This window comes from Chrysochloris asiatica, unplaced genomic scaffold (genome assembly GCF_000296735.1).
Source record: "Chrysochloris asiatica unplaced genomic scaffold, ChrAsi1.0 scaffold00040, whole genome shotgun sequence".
NCBI lineage: Eukaryota > Metazoa > Chordata > Mammalia > Afrosoricida > Chrysochloridae > Chrysochloris > Chrysochloris asiatica.
In genome coordinates, this window is record NW_006408558.1 from 5,606,004 (window position 1) to 5,623,632 (window position 17,629).

At 40.2% G+C, this 17,629-nt stretch overlaps 1 protein-coding gene across 1 annotated transcript in view; it reads right to left on the reverse strand.

Moving 5' to 3' along the window:
* Positions 1–300: 300 nt before the first annotated feature.
* E2F3 (E2F transcription factor 3) overlaps positions 301–17,629 on the reverse strand; it is a 111,276-nt gene continuing 93,947 nt past the window's right edge. Inside the window, exons 2-7 of the mRNA XM_006860788.1 lie at positions 14,673–14,784; positions 9,662–9,881; positions 8,030–8,188; positions 3,861–3,975; positions 2,351–2,486; positions 301–615 (exon numbers count right to left, since the gene is read on the reverse strand). Coding sequence (XP_006860850.1) covers positions 353–615; positions 2,351–2,486; positions 3,861–3,975; positions 8,030–8,188; positions 9,662–9,881; positions 14,673–14,784 — 1,005 coding nt within the window. The 3' untranslated portion in view covers positions 301–352. The remainder of the gene's footprint in view (positions 616–2,350; positions 2,487–3,860; positions 3,976–8,029; positions 8,189–9,661; positions 9,882–14,672; positions 14,785–17,629) is intronic.

Here is a 17,629-nt window from a genome sequence, read left to right on the forward strand (position 1 = left end):
AGGTGGGCAGACCCCCATTCTACAGCCCATCCATCAGTCACAGCAAGCCAATCCGAGAGGGAGACACCTGATTGCACATTTTCTCAACTTGCTGACTTACCCAAGAGATTGGAGCCTGGGGCAAAGCAGGCCTTTCCCAAGGGAGCCTGCAAACTGTGCGTTTAGACAATTAAAAAAAAAAAACTTTTTTTTTTTTTTTTTAATTCATTAAAACGTCAGCTTTGTTTGAAGTTTGTAGTTTACTTCATGATAATATCTTGGAGGAAGAAGGTAGGAAGGGACAACACTGTATGACAGAAGTTCCATAATAAAAAAATATTGGTTTGTATGGAGGATTTCACGCAGGGCATAATCAACTACACATGAAGTCTTCCACCAGTGGGAGTTTTTCCAAATCATAAGCATCAAAAAGATCACTGATACCTTCTTCCTCCCCAAGGCTTAGTAGATAGTCTTCTTGGAGCAGGGGAGGCAGTAAGTTCACAAATGGTCCTTCTAGGTTGGAAGGAATTTGGTCCTCAGTCTGCTGTAACAGATTGGTGGGCGAGGTCAGAGGAGAAAGGTTTGCCACAGAAACTGAGCAATCGCTATGTCCTGAGTGGGTTGAAGCCAAGTCTGGAGTGAAAAGAGAGTTGGAAACAAAAAGTAAGTAAAAAGAAAACTAAGTTTAGTATTTTTGGAGGGATGTTCACATTGCTTGTCATTAAAATAAAAATAAATAAAAGCATGGGAGGGGAAAAAAAAAAAAAGTGTGAAGGGGCTTCAAAGAGTTCCTGGAAAAGTTCCATTTGCTTTAAATTCCACTGGTCCAGCAGCTTTGCGAAGCCCCTTCATACGTTCCATTAGATCAGATACAGACCACCTTTTGTTCTAACACCTGTGATTAGGTGACTAGCCTTTGTTCTAGTTTACTCATACATCTTTTAAACTATCTACCTTGAGGAAACAACAAAAAAAATACACCCTTTAAAGAGTAGAGGCTGACCAGCTCAACAACTTCTTTCTGGTATCAAGTTTTTGTTGTTGTGTGCCACTGAGTCGGTTGCGACCCATAGCGACCCTGTATAGGGTTTCCAAGGAGCTTGAACCACCGACCATGTAGTTATCATGTCCTATGAAGCAGTTATTGCTTAATGAAAAACAAAACAAAGGGACACACACATCTTGTCTTTTTTCAACACCCAGCTTATTTAAGATACCTTTGAACACACACATACACACAAAGATTCTCTTTTGTATTTTTGTTGTTAAGTGCCTTCGAGTCCGTTCCGACCCATAGCGACCCTGTACAGGGTTTCCAAGGCTGTAAATCTTTACAGGAGCAGAAAGCCTCATCTTTCTCCCGCGGAACGGCTGGTAGTTTCGAACTGCTGGACTTAAGGTTCGCAGCCCGATTCGTAACCACTACGCTATCAGAGCTCCTTTTGTATTTTTGCTCAGTACTAAATCAGACCTATCATTCATATGCTCACTGATACACTGAGTGATGGCGGGGGTGGGGGTGGGGGTGGGAGAATTTAAATCAGTATCCCCAAACTGAAACTGGGGGGAAAATAAAAGAGACTGCCCACAGACTCCTCAGCTCTAGAAAAACTACAGGGAGAGGAGTCAGATTTACTTCCCGGGGGGCTTTCCTCTGTTATCTTCTCCCCAAAAGCTTTTTGATAAAAGGCTTTATCTCACCACACTTTTTCCATTTCTCTCCTTAAGGATCCCTGCAGCATCGTTCAAAAGTTATATGGCCAAAGATAGTTGATGATTCACCAAGACAAGCTACTGCTTCGTTTTTCAGAACGCTAGGAGGAAACAGTATCTGCCCACGGCAACTGCCTGAAGGGGTTCTCTAAGTGGGTGGGGAGCCACTGCCCAACAGTAGGATTTCAGACTAGTCAGAATTCCTTTGAGAAAAATACGAAAAAGGAAAAAAAAAAAAGGGAGCCCTAATAACAATAATAGGAGTCCTGGTTTGGTTGTGGATTCATGCGCTGGACTGCAAGGTTGGTTGAACCTCAAGAATGGCGGTTCAAGTTCACCAGTGTCTCCTCAGAAACCCTATACACGGTTGCTATGAGTCGCAATGGACTCAATGGTACTTAACAACAACAAATAATAATACTAACAACCGAAGTTTTTGTTTCTTGCCTAGATTTGTGGTTTCAACACAGGCTCATTCTAATCAGCTGCATTCTTTTTTTTTTTTTAAGTTTTTATTGTGAATTATGTGATAACTTACATGGGAGAACATTAGCTTTACATTCATCCTATCTTATTTCATTTCATTGCAATGATTGCAATCTCCTGCATTCTTGAGACTGTTTTCAAATGACAAAAGTGGATTTTTATTTTTTACCTTTGGAAGTGGGTTTAGGGATATTCCCATTGTGGTCTTGGTTGTTTGTTTTCATTGGACTGTGAGTTTCAGTCTCTTCTGGACATAAGTAAACCTCAATGGGTCCTTGGGTACTTGACAAATGAATTTGTAGGCTCTATGAACGGAAGAAGTGAGAGAGATTCAAGCTGAAAGATCCAACAATGTAAAGTATGGATAATTTTGGAAGAAGTGAGAGAGATTCAAGCTGAAAGATCCAACAATGTAAAGTATGGATAATTTTCATGGGCCATTTTGTTTCTTTGATGGTAGTCTATTGTTTATCAAGACTGTTATCATATATAGCAGGAGTTAATAAACTAAGGTCTATAGGCCAACTCTGGCCCTCCAATTGGTTTTGTAAATAAAGTTTTATTGGATCAGAGCTACACTTACTCTCATTGTTTACATATTGTTGCTGGCTGCTTGCATTCACACTAAATAGCAGAACTGAGTAGCTGGAGAGTTGCAACAGACTTTATGACTCTCAAAGTAAAAACTATTTACCATCTAACCACTTTTACAGAAAAGTTTGCCAATTCCAAGTCTAGAGAAAGAATATTTTTTGAGGGGTCAATATGTGAAAAAAGCATTACGGGAGAGGCATGTGCCCTTTAAATATTCTTTTTTTTGGGTATGTTGAAAATTACTGAAAGATCCTTTAACTGTTACAAATACAGCATTTTCATGCAATTATTCCCTTTTAGTAGGGCTCTTTTATGTTGGATTTTAACAATGATCATTCTTAAGTATAGGCACTTAGCCTAATATAGAATGAAGACCCATAAGAATTGAAAATTCCTCCTCATCTAGGTCATAGAGCTATTACTGTTACTTAAAGTGCACACTCTACCCTAGGTGGGAGCTTGAAAATTTAATGCTTTTTTATCTTTTATGTAAATCTTGAATTTTTAAATGACATTTCTTTATCTTATGGTTATATAGTCTGGACCAGTATCATCAAAGTATATCTGACACCAATCATTGGCAAAAAAAAAAAAAAAAGTTCCCTACTGTGTGAACAACATTCTATAGTCTATGAACTAACCCAGATTCCCATTTGGTTCCTTAAAATTAAACATGCCAGATATAACCAATTCTTTAAATATGTCAAGATAAAAGTTAAGATCGATACTTTAAAACATTTCACATCTCTATTTATGGTGGAGGTCAAATATGCACAGAATAATCAACGTATGATTTTTTTAAATTTCTCAAATTGATCAGAACCACCAGATAACAAATTATAAAAAAGACAAAAAAGTGCACGACTGGGTGGGCAGGGCTCTGCCGTGTTAACATCTTTTTGTTTTGAATACGCAATAAATATCAAACAGCTGAAATGATTATTAATTTTAGGGATCAATAAGACGGATAGGAAAGAATGATGACACTTTCTGGAGGGAACAAACTTCAAATCTAAGTCAGTGACTCTTCACTTCCGCCATCCCAACAAGATCTTTGTGGATAAACAAAGACGCTGTCTCCTTACCTCAAGTGGATCAGGCACTTCAAGTCTTGTTTCTGGAGGGGCTTTCACAACTATAACAGTTTGGTCTTTAAGGCCACTAATTTTTCGAATATCTTGATATGTAACATAAGCTAACGTGGTTAAGTGTTAAGGAAATTTGTTATACTGTCTCAGAAGTAACCTTCATGAAAGCAACAAAATAGATATGTGGAGAAAGTTCAAAGTACTCATGAGACTATATATATTCTTTTCTAGATCTCTGAATCCATGAGGCTCCCTCTGAAATGTTTCCTGGCTGATATTTTAACAACAATAGATTACAATTTAATAGAGTCTCTTTGTAAAAGTTTGTGGATATTTAAATGACTGAAACACAGTAGTAGAATAGGTAAAGCAAATTATCAAAAGAAAAGAAAAACCCTGGAATTTCAAGCCAGGTTCTTCTGAAACACAGGCAATTCCATGAGCACTAGATAAAGGGTTGTGTCATTCAAACCGAATGAAGACAGACCCCAATTTGCAAAAAATTTGCAAGCTTGACTTCCCAGAATCTCTTTTGATACTCTAATTACTTCTACCTGCTACTTGAGTATTAGCCAGTGCCAACAGCCACCCCAATGAATGAAAAAATAGAAATGGACATATTGATGGGAGAATTGCTCAGACAGCTTGCTAGTCTCAACTGTATCTGGGCTGGTTAGGATTATATATTGCCTACAGAAAAGAGTGTCATTTCTTCTGTTAGAAAAATCAGCCTTTGTATGACATTATTAACCTTATCAATACTGCAGAGTTACAAGGAGGAAAGCAGCATCCAGATGATTGGCAACCTGCATGAATTTGAGAAATACGGATTTAGGAAAACAAAGAAAGATAATATTTCAGTACTTTTGGTAGTTATTTAGTACTGAACAACTCTTATAAGAGTTCTGACGGCTGAACCTCAAAAGCACACCATGAAAGACTATGGCAATTAATACATGACAAAATGATTTGTGCAAGCTTATCTAGAGAGACAAACTCAGACTAGGTATTAACATAGAATTGGCTGCATGCCTTTTGTATATAAGGGACAGGGGATAGCATAATTAATGCAACATGTCTTTAAACAGTTGTAGTAACTGGTACATAACATGTCTTTTCTATAATAACCTGCAAAAGCTGCTAGGAATAGAACAGCAAATCACAACTCAGTGACGGTATTTTTGCAGGTGATAAATATAGCATATTTATTTAATATAGATAACATATTTAATATAGAAATAGGGCTTTGAGAACCTGAGAATTAAGCAAACAAAAAACCCATTGCTATCGAGTCCAACTCATGGAGACTCCTTGTGTTAGAGAAGAGAACTAGCCCATACGGTTTTCTTGGCCATGGTATTTATTTATGGAAAGGAACTCTGGTAGTGAATTATGAGGTGGACTGCTAACTACAAGTTCAGTAGTTTGAATCTACCAGTTGCTCCATGGGAGAAAGAGGAGGCTTTCTGCTCCTATAAAGATGTACACTTTCAGAAACTCTATACAGGGTTGCTATGAGTTGGAACTGACTTGGTGGCTGACAATCACTACCAGCATCAGTATTTATGGAAGCATAAAGCCTTTTCCTCCATGCTGCTGCTTTTGGATGGGTGGGAATCACCAACCTTTAGGTTAATGTTGTTGTTGTTGTTAAGTGCTGTTGAGTTGATTCTGACCCATAAGAGACCCTGTATAGGATTTCCAAGGAGCTCGAACCACCAGCCTTGCAGTTCAAACAACTTTGCAGTCTGATGCATTAGCCCACAGCACCACACTAGGACTCACTTGCACCACCCAGGGACCTGGAGGAAATGATTAAATTAATTCCCCAGAAAAAAGCACACCCACATAAAATCTGCACATATATTTGAGGGGGATCTATCACAGACTATCTTCTCTAAGACAACAGACAATTCAATGTTGAGCTTGATGGTGACTACTTGGGCAGAATTTTGGTTTTTTAATGACCACTTATTTCATTAAGGAAGCCAACTGGTGTCTGCACAGAAGGCTTGATAGTTCTGAAGTTTTATTCAGAATCCTAGGGAAAACGGATGACCAGGTAGTTAGTTACCTTACCTCACGCTCTCAAAAAGCTATTAAAACAAGACAAGAACTTATTAGAATAAAACTCATCTTTCTCAATATGCTGCAGGAAGGAAAATTTCAACACATTCATGAACAAGCTGTACCAAATTGGGAACGGAATTGAAATAAATTGTGCAAACATATTCTCTAATCTTACAAACTTAAAAGTGTTTCCTTTCTGGCTCCCTTCTGAATTTGTCTCTTGCGTTAGCGTACCCCTGCAAGGAATTTTTCTTTTTCTGCAACAAAAGGTCAGAGAGAAAACTAATGTTGGCGACAATGCCACAAACTACATGTTCTGTGAGGTTGCCAATCATGTGAAACTACCACTCTCTTCTGCAATGAGGCTCTCATCCAAACAACGAATGAAACAGCCCAAGGGAAGCTACTCTTCTTTACCCCTGCAAGCCTACTCTGGCCACCAATGGAGGGGTTCTTAAACAGCATTCCCCTTTTCTCCATCTCACTAATTATCAGCTGATAGGGTCAATTCTTTGGTCAATAGGGAAATAAGAATGGCATGTGTGATGGTTAATTTGACGTGCCAACTTGGCTAGGCTATGGTGTCCAGTGGTCTAGATGCTGTTATTAAATAGTTACATGTGATCACCCTCATCCAATCAACTGAAAGTTTTAAGAGCAAAAAGGCAGTCTTCCATAGCAAATGTTCTTTCTCCAGAATATAAATAGACATTTTGCCAGAATGCCTTTACTCTTCTCTGGTCGAACCTATGGATGTTGTGCTACAAGATTTTGGACTTGACAATCTCTACAACAGCTTAAGCCAATTTTTGAAAAGAAATCTCTCTTTATATGTATATGTAGTTTATGGGTTCTAAGTCTCTAGAGAACCCTAAGACTACAACCGCCCAATGCCACTGAGGGGATTCTGACTCATAGAGATCTGTCAGGACAGAGCCAAACTGCACCATAGGGTTTCCAAGGCTGTAAACCTCTGTAGAAGCAGATGGACACATCTTTCCCCTGTGGAGGGGCTGGCAGGCTCAGACCACCAACTTTCTGGTTAGAAGACCAATGTTTTACTGATTGTACCTATCAGGGCTCTATGTTGTTGTAGTTAACCCTAAAACAGTGTGTTAAAAAACCTGAGATATTCTTTAGTAACTGTCCTCATAGATTTTGAGGCAAAGTTTCTAAGAGACGAGATACTAGAAGGGCATTTTCTGGGCAACAGAGGTAAATGCAGAATAATCCAAAGTTTGGAACATACTTTAGAGGTAAGTTAAGTTAAAATACTGTTTTTGTCTTCTACTAATAATTGAGAATATCTGAAAAATCTTCTCTTCTACCTAATGAAGCAGTCAGTATCTTTCTCTTTTTGATCTCTTAGTAAAAGAATGAAGAACAAACTTCCTGAGACAGTTAACAGCCAGCAAGTGGAGCCTTGACAGCAAGATGGAGTTTTTCATATATATATTTTTAATCTTCAGGAGCTAATGTTTGTAGATGAATAGATGAATTGAGATTTCTCAGGCCAAGAGGTGCTCCTGAAATCAGTTTTTGGTGCTTGGAATCAGCATGAAGCACTTTAAAAGTTGTAGTATGATTGTCTTATACTCTTCTCAAACCCTTCGATTACAACCCAATCAGATAGATTCAACAAATTCCAACTGCTACACTATCTGATGAAAAGAAGATAGAATGTGAGAACCGCAACAGTGACAGCTAACACCCACCAGAAATCTGGGAAGCCAAAGATGAATCTGCTAAATGTTGTCATTAATATTAATACTGACACTTTAGGCTTATAATATTAATGGCCTTACGCTATGACTGTATCCATATGTCCCGACCTCACATGAATAAAATGCTTGAAAACACAGTTCTAACCCTACTATCAAAACAATTATCATAGGATCTAGTCTAATGAATATCTTATATTGATTTTTTAGGCAAAACTAAGTGTGCTTACACACACACGCTCAACTTCATGAGACCAGAGTAAATAAAGTTCTTACCCAGGGTATAAATCATATTGCCAACTCTAGAAAGAGTCAAGAAGGCACTACCCCCCCCCCACCCCACCCCACCAAATGAACAGGTAGCACAAAGGATATCTTTGATTCTCTGAATCCTCGGTTAACAGTTTGAGGTCCAGGGTACAGCTTTGGATCAGTTCATCTAGTTTCTTTTCTTCCTGACTGAGCTCAGTCACTTCTTTTGACAGGCCTTGGCACTGGGCCAGCATGCCCCCGTCCTCAGAGAGACTGCAACCCCTAGGAATCCAAACACACACTCTTGATGGCGGCTTGGGAGAGGCCAGTACGAGGGGCTGGGGGAGAGGAAGGAGAAGTGGTCCTTGGGGCAGATGTCCCCTCTTGATATGGGAGTTCAAACTGTGTATAAGTCAAGTGTTAAATGAGAACATTCATGTACAATTTCCCCCCATAAATATAGCCCTTTACTTTTCACGCCATAGAAATTAAGTGACAAGACACTCTGCTATTTCTACTTTTCTCTATTGGGGTAGTGGTGGGGTGTCCTGATTCTTCATAAGGCTCAAATTCGAAGGGCAAAAAGGAGGCGCTTCCCTACTACATGCCTTCTGGGGTAAGTAAGGGGGAAGGTGATAGAAAGATAAAAAGATACGTCTTTGAAAGACTAAATGGTTTAAAAAAAAAATGATTAAAAAAGTATGAAAGACTCAGGTAATTCCAGAGGGTGGTATACCAACCATCAAAAAGAAAAAAAGTAAAGGAAACTAATGTATATGCTGTTTGCAAGGATAAAGACTGACATCTATAGGTTTCTCTAACCTACAGGCCAAAATGGGTTAATCCAACTGTCACAAAATGTTAAAAAGTACACAAAAGTTGCCTGTTGATGTTATCATGTTTGAAGTGGCATTTTGTAAAAGCTACCTCATAACAGGCTTTTCAACCATCTTTATAAAATTCTGGCTGTTTAGATGCTCTGTATATAATAAACAAATGACATTATGTATTTCTTTACTCTTGGGGGTTTTACAAGTGGTTAAGTGTTGGCACCCTGCTTGATAAAAGAAATGGAGGTATTTAAGTTTGCCTTCATTTGCAAAGAAAATGAATCAATCTATTATTACCATGGGTGAAGATATAGGCTTGTGTGGTTAGGCACGTCCATACAGAGGCCACATGGTGGTGATGTACCGTGGAGTCAGTTCCGACTCATAGAGGGTTTCCAAGGCTATAAATCTTTATGAGAGCAGAAAGCCTCCTCTTTCTCCCGTGGAACTGCTGGCGGCAGTTTTGAACTGCTGACTGTGAGATTAATAGCCAGATTTGTTACCACTAAGCTACAAGAGCTCCTTCAGATGACCTGTAAACCTTAGTTAATTTCAAAGACAAGTGTATAAGCATCTTTAAGATTTCATATGTGAACACACATATAGATTTCAACATAACGAAAGAGCTGCATTCCAACTGACATTTGTGCCTCAATTCATCTAAGAATCTCCTTGCTTGCAGCTAATTAAATATACACTCTTTTCTCTTTAATAATATGTCAACAGAAAGTCTCTCTTTAAAGATTCACAAACTCTGGCTAAGACAGTAGGAAGGGGAGAGAGAGTGACAGAGAAGAATGGAGGAGGAGAGAAAAGAAGTGTGAGCAAGAATGGGAAAGATAGAACTAAGAAAAACAGATGCAAAATTTCAAACTACCCTGTCAGTCAGACACAAGGAACAGGGAGGCTGTGGGCTCATACTCACATCCACTGAACGTTGTTTTTAGATTTCTTCTTAATGAGATGGATGCCTTCCAGGACATTGGTGATGTCATAAATCCTTCTCTTTTGCACTTTAAGCACTTCTGCTGCCTTGTTCAAATCCAAGACCCCATCGGGTGATTGGCTCAGTAGCTGAATGAACTTCTTGGTGAGCAGACCAAGGGACGTATCATACCGTGTTTTTTCTGAGGGAGATTTTGGAGCTTAAAGAAAAACAAAAACCAAGCGGATGGGGTTGGGGGTGGGTAGGACAGGGAGAGGTAAAGAAATGAAGGGTGTCTTTGCAGTTAAATAAGCCCTCTTTCCCCAAGCATTAGTATCTGAAGCAAAGCTTTGTTGCTGGTGCTTTAGGCAAGCTATAGAAAGCTATGGAATTGTTTTATTAGAAACAGAAGGGGCAGTAAAAACTCTTGCATCAGATTCAAGTGCTGCACTTTGAAGTTCTCAGCAGTTTTGCTTTTGGCTTACCCTACCTATTCCCGGGGTCTAGTGAAGTAACTCACCCGTAGTAGATGCTCAGAAAGACCCGTTGAATGAATCAGAAAAGGTTGTAGGCCTCATGGAATCAGCATCAAGTGGGGCTTAACGCAATGGAGTCATGCTACGATTTCTCCAGTATGCAGGACAGGAGCTCAAACAGCCCCATTGTAACAGGGCTTGTGTGTTTCTAGGGCAATATAGAGGCTCCAGTGTTTCTCTGCGTGTATAACTTGTTCACTGATTTTTCAAACAATGCTCTGTTTGGATGGCAAACACCTGGAAATGTTTTTCTGGTACATCTCCCCATCTCTCTTGAATGAAACTTCCTTAGTTAATACTGCGCTTAATTTTGCATTAGGCACAAAATAAGGACTGCCTGAATGCACAAACCAGAAAAAGGAGAGAACATAGTGTAATTTAGCCTTTATGTTAAATGCAAAAGATATCAAAGTATGATTTGGGTATTTCTAACCTATTTTTCTCTCTCTCCCAAAAGAAACGATAGCTGTTTGATGGCAAGGGAAAACTAGCTGTAATTTATTGACTTCAATCAACTCCTATGTGCTGAACTAGAGATACAGGTTAGCACGGGCATTGCTGTCTGTTCCAGATTCTGTTAGCCCTAAGACTCTGAAGTCAAGTCCATAAAGGAAAGTTAAACTTACATTTTATCATACAACATTACCAAACATCTTATATTCTGAGTTGAAAATGATGCTACCTGAATACTGCTACTAAATACACACATTTAAAGAGGCCTCCCCTTAAGTCAGTACTTAGGTAGCTGAGTGACTAGGTGCCTGCAGATACTGTATTTATTTTCTGGATTGACACCAAAAGATGCAAAAGTACACGCCACACCACAATCATTCACACCATGACATCCTACTAGCCACAAGCCTCGAAAGCTGGGAATCCCACACTGTCTTAGTTATCTAGGGCTGTTATAACAGAAACACCACAAATGGGTGGGATGAATGAACAGAAATTTCTTTCCTAACAGTTTAGGAGACTGGAAGTTTAAATTCAGGGTGCTGTTTCTTGGTGAAGGCTTTCTTTCTCTGGTGAGTCAAGAGAAAGGTCCTTGTCTCTTTTGAAATTCTACTCCTGGGCAACCTTCATGTGACATGACGTGTCTTTTCTTTGTTTCTCTGCTAACTTGTTTCTCTCTTTGCTGGCTTGCGTATAACTTTAAAAATTTTTTTTATTAGCCCATTGCTGTAACCACTGTTCCATTACATCTTCTTGGGGGGATCTTCCTTCTTTTCACTGACCCTCTACTTTACCAAACAGGATGTCCTTCTCTAGGGATGGGTCCCTCCCGATAACATGTCCAAAATATGAGAGATGAAGTCTTCCCATCTTCATTTCTAAGGAGCATCCTGTGCTCCTTCCAAAATGGAATTGTTTGTCCTTGGAGTTAACCTAGCAAGTGATTTTTGGAAATGTCTACATACATGTTCTTCCTGGGGCATGCTTAGCAAGTATCCTCCCAAGATCATCCTGGTAAACATTTCCTGGCAAACCACATTCTTGCTTCTTCCAATGTTTGCTGAGGATGGTTAAAGTTTTACAAGAAGTTACATGTCACAAGACTAAGTCACAGTCTCTCGTCTTAGGAAGGCAGAAGAGAGATTTAAAATAAGTTAAAGTTTAATTTAAAAAAAAAAAAGGAGTTGTGATTCTGACTTAAGTCAGACATTTTCAGATCATGCCTAGGACCTCAGTTTTACATGTTAAAAGAGACTTTCACAGCCTCAGGAAATCTTTATACACATGGAACCCAACTTGTTTGTCAGTGTGGAGTGCCCTGAACTCTCAGAAGCTGCTTATGAGTTGGAGGTGGCATGGAGATGACAGCTAGCCAGATGAGTTAGAATGTAGGCTCCCTCTTTATTTAGTATTTGGCTCAGTCTTTTTCTTAACTTGTGATTTGGGTGAACGTTTCCAGAGCACATTGGTTTTCCAGTCAACAATTCACACACATTTTGCTTCACAACATTGATTGCAGTCCCCACAATCTACCAACACTCTTCCCATTTCCTCCCTGTGGGCTCTGTTTCCATTTGTTCTTTCCTATCCCTTCCTGTCTTCTCAGCTTTGTCCCTGGGCAAATGAGGCCCCCCCTTTTTTTTTTTTTTAATCTCATAGGGTTGACTGCTCTAAGGGGTGTGTACCTGTCTGTTGTTACTGTTCACTTTAAGTTGTTGTTGTTGTTAAGTGCCGTTAAGTCAAGTTCTGACCCATAGCAAACCCTGTATAGGGTTTCTGAGGTGCAGCTGGTGAGCTTGAACTACTAGTTTCGCGGATAAAACCAACTTTGCTGTCCAGTGCATTAACCCACATAGCCACACCAGTTCACCTTATATACCTTTCTATTGTTTGGCAGAATGCTGACCTGCATGGATGAGTTCAGGTCCAAGCTTGAGGGGTGTTAAGGGGTATAGTTTCCATTAGACCAGTAAACCACCCAACAACACAATAAAACTATGTAACACAATAAATGATGTAACCAGCACAAGGTAGACATTTCCACCCAAATCGGAGATATTGGTGGAAAAGAAGGGATAATGGGCAATAAGCAAATCTCAAACTTTACCTCTTGAGGCTTGATAATAATTCTCTGCTTTCTGGTTGGAGGGCCCTGGGCTTCCATTCTGCTCCCTTGGCTTTGGTAGGCTCCATTCTTCTAGTGGCAACACTAGCCCATTGGCCCCTTGCATTCCCTTACTTCTGCCCTTGGGCAGCCCTGCCCATCCGTGAGCTTTGGGTGGTGGCCCCATCCTACTGACAAATCTTAATGGTAGCTCCACAGTCCACATTAAACTGAATTTGTGAAGATCAACTCCTTGAAAAATAGGAGGTTGTGGGCCCACCCTTTAACACAGAGGAGGCCCTGCTTTCCTTGTTCCTTCCATTTCTGTTCATCTCCCAAGATGCTTCAGGAATGGTCCTTTTATTTTCTTGGAGGACATCAGATATAGCTCCTGCTTCCTGCTGGTAGAATTCTTTTCTTTAGCTCTTTCTCTGTTCACCTAAGTCTAAATTGATGGGCTGTCTGCTATGGTAGTTAGTTGGATCCATCAGGCACAGGCTTAATCTCTTTCACAAAAGATTGTATATTTACATGCTTGGGGAACATTCTAAGATATGTGTTTTTTTTGTTTCTATAACAGAATTTTCAAAATCTTTAAGCTCTGTTTTTCATTTTGTACAGTTCATTTGTAAGTCCATCTCATTCTTCTAGCACTTTACTATAAGTAGCAAGGAGAAACCACATGGCCCCTTTGAGATCTTTCTTCACAATCTCTTCAGATATCCAAGTTCATCACTTACAAGTTCTACATTCTACCAAACATTTGAGTAGACCCTGGACAACCTTTTTGCCACTGTATAAAAAGAATTACTCTCTCCACTGTCCAATCACATGTTCATCATTTTCTTTTAAGGCCTCTCTAGATGTAGATTTAACACCCACATTTCTAGTCACATTCTATTGTTGGTGCCCTATGTATTCTCTAAGACAATAGAGATTTTCACTATAGTTCTTCTCAAGAATTATCTTTGACAGAATGTGCCCTTTGGACATTTAAATGAATATGTATTATTATTATTATTTTCCTTATTTGTGAAATATAAGATGTAAATGGGGAGCCACAGGAAGGAATTGGGATAAATGTTGAGGCAGGGAGAGTACTGTAACATTGAGATGGTTTGTTGAATGTGGAGCTCATGATCTTGTCTGTAAACCTTCCTTGAATTCACAATAAAAAGTAAAAGAAAAACAAAACAAAACAAAACAAAAAAACCCCAAATGCCTTTGACTTCAATAATTCGGCCAAGTCTCTTTAAGGCAATCTAGGCTTTTCCAGCCTCTACCCATTACCCAATTCGAAAACTGCTTTCATATTTTAGGTACCTGTTAGAGCAACACCCCACTTTTCCAGTACCAAATCTGTCTTTAATCATCTAGTGATGCTATAATAGAAATATCACAAGTGGATGGCTTTAACAAACAGAAACTTATTTTGTCACAGTTTAGGAGGCTCCAAGTCCGAACTCAGGCTGCCAGCAACAGGGGAAAGCTTCTTTCTGTGGACTCTGGAGGAGAAAGCCCTTTTTCTTCTGTTCCTGACATGCTTCATGTGGCTTGACAGCTCTCTTCCTTGTCTCTGCTTGATGTTGTTGTTGCTGAGTGCCTCACAGCCACCCTGTCTGTATAGGATTTCTGAGGAGAGGCTGGTGAGCTTGAGCCGCCAACCTTGAGGTTCAAACGGAACTTGTAGTCCAGGGCATTAATCTGCATTTAATCTCTTTTAGATATCAAAAGAGATGAACTCAGCATACATCCTAAACTAACCCTGTCTCATTAACGTAACAAACACAACCAATACCCCAATGGAATATAGTTATAGGCAAAGAGGTTAGAAATTACATCACATGGTTTTTGAGGGACACAGTCAATCAATAACACACAACAAAGAGAATAAGGAAAGGGATAAAAGGAACCTTACTTTTTGGACTATCTGGACTTCGGAGTGCAGCTCTTCCTTTGCCCTTGGGGGTTTTTAAACCATCTGAGAGGTACTGATGACCACCTTCTCCTAGCTCCAGCCTTCGCTTTGCCTGTAATAAGAAAACACAATCCTTGGTCACTGGTCATGTCAGTAACAAGAAGGGAGGCTGTTTGTAACTGTCCATGCCAAATATACAATCTCTGCCCCACCTGATTCAGAAACTTGTCAACTGACATTTGGGACTCTACCTCTGGAGGCTGGACCATCACACAAACTCTCTTCACCGGAGATGACAGTTCTTTTACCCTCAGATGAATAAACCCAACTATCCTTTAGGAGTCCCAGGAGTCACTTGGTTCATCTATTCATTTATTCCATTGTGTGCCAGCCATACGACAAAACCCCACTGCCATCCAATTGATTCTGACTCATAGTGACCCTACATAGGGCTTCCAAGACTGTAAATCTTTACAAGAACAGTCTTATCTTTCTACTGTGTAGCGGCTGGTGGGTTTGAACTATTAACATAGTGCTTAGCAGTCCAACACCAGCATCACTAAGGCACAGAACTAACTAGATGCTAGGGATACAAGGGCTCATGAGTGAAAACCACATTTCCCCAGAACCCTTCTCCAGTCCAACCCCTAGTCTCTGATGTCGGTTGGATACCCGTCTTCATGTTCTCCACACACTGTGTTTATTTCTATCATAACATTTATTGGATATATGAGGGGGCTTTATAAAGTTTGTGGGAAAATTCTATTATCTGTCTATTCCATTTTGCCACACACTTACTGAAGCCCTCTTGTATTGTAAAAGTTACTCTACTTAACAGTTTTTTATTTCCTTAAAGACAAGAACTGCTTCTCACTTATCTTTGTCCACCCAAATGCTTGGCACAGAGACTAGGTTTCTGCAGGTATCTGATCACTTGGTAAATACATTCAATGGAAGAAAGAGCAATTGAACAGGAGCATAAGTAACCACACACTACCAATGACCACTTATAAGAATAACCAAATCTTGGTCATCAACTAGGATGGATTTCCCATTTTGTCATGAAACAAGATAGATGTGAAGTTTTCGCCTATTTCAAATTCAATTCTATTTCACTTTTAGAAGTATCCCCTCAGTACCTTCCTTGTACTGGACATTGGGCATTGGGAACAGAGGTAAGCAAGGCAGAGATGGACCTGCCTCCTTAAGGCTTTGAGTTAATGGGAGAAGGCAGATCATTAAACAGTAACTGGTATGTACTAGCAGTATGCATGAGCTGCGTGTCAAGACATGAGCTGGGGCATCAGTTAAACAACAACATGTTGTGTTGTTAAGTGCCATCAAGTTAGTTCTGATTCGTTGTGACCCTGTACAGAGTTTCCAAGGAGCGGCTGGTGCGTTTGAACCATCAGCCTTGTGGTTAGCAGCCCATTGCTGATCCTATAGCTCACAGCAGGACAACCACAGTGTGATGTGCAATCAGGCTCACTTTAAGGCAGATTATCCTCATGAAGATGGAGTCCTGGTGTAACTGTATGGGTTAATGTGCTGGACAAAACTCAGTTTCAATCACAAGGTTAGTGTTTCAAGCTCACTAGTCACTCCTTGGAAGGATTGGAACCAATTCGGTGGCACTTTAACAACAACAAAATAGTATTAAATAAACAGCAAAAAAATCAATGTCATCAGCGTCTTTCTTTTTCTTTTTTATGTGGTTTGCATTTAGGGTACATGTTTTTACTGGATGAAGCCCAGCAATATCAATTTGGCATTTGCTTGTTCTACTTCATTTTTCCCTCGTAACCATTCTGTTAAATCCCTGTGGTGGCCTGTTAATTTTTGCTGGCCCAGCAAATGTTACCTCTTCCTCAGGTAAAAGTTCCTTGGGTGTCCCTTTAGGGAGTATAAGATGAGGGGCAGGGCGCAGCGCCCTGTGACCTCTTCTGATTACACCAGAAAGGAGGAGAATCACCCTCAAGCCAAAGCTGGTTTCTAGAAGGCTGAGGTCAGACATACCTCTACCCTTCCTTACCATTTCTAACACCAACCATCCAGCCCACAGCACTGTCTACACCTCAACTGGGGTTCATAATTCACTGCGATGGCTATACAGAACTTCAGACTATACTCAAAATTATGGAGTTTATTAAGAACGTTAGCAAGTTACATTTCAGGATCAGAAACGTTAAAGCTATAGTTATTAGGTCTGAAGTATCTTTTCTTTTCATCCATGCCCACAGGCAGGTTTTTCTTTGGCCCTTGGCAGAGGGATCTAGTCTCTGCCCTGTCAGGGCAAGGCTACAAAGCTCTTTTAAGGCTGATTATAAGGTCTCTAAGAGTCGGCACCTAACAACAACAACAAATAAATGCCCAAAGGGCACTCACTCTGGTATAAGCCTCAGCCCAGAGGTGCTTGGCTCAAGCTATGTGAGTTGGCAAACCTAGCTCCTCAGTTAACTGGCTGGTGGTGGTGGTGGTGTGCAGTGGAGTCAGTTTCGACTCATAGTGACCCTGTATAGGGTTTCTGAGACTTTAAATTTTTACAAGAGCAGGAAGCCTCATCTTTCTCCCGTGGAACCACTAGTAGTTTGAAATGGTTGACCTTGAAGTTAGCAGCCCGACTCATAACCACTACACTACAAGAGCTGCTTAGTTAAGCGGATGGAGGTACCTTATTCTACAAACAAGCCTCTTTTCCGAAGGCACTCAGCTTGACTTGATCCATGGGCTGGGAAGCTCTGCTCTGTCTCGTGTTCTACATCTTGTGGTTCTGCTGTGGCTGCTCCTCTGATGTGTTTTTTTGTCCCTGGATCAAGGAGGTTCCATGTGCAGGGATCTTAAGGACCAAAGGAAGCACTTCACCCCTGGCTGTTCTTTCTTGATGGTAGTGAGATTCCCTTCTTCTGCTACTGAGATGGCTCAGTTGATACCCAGAGAAGGATGGCAAAATTGGCCAA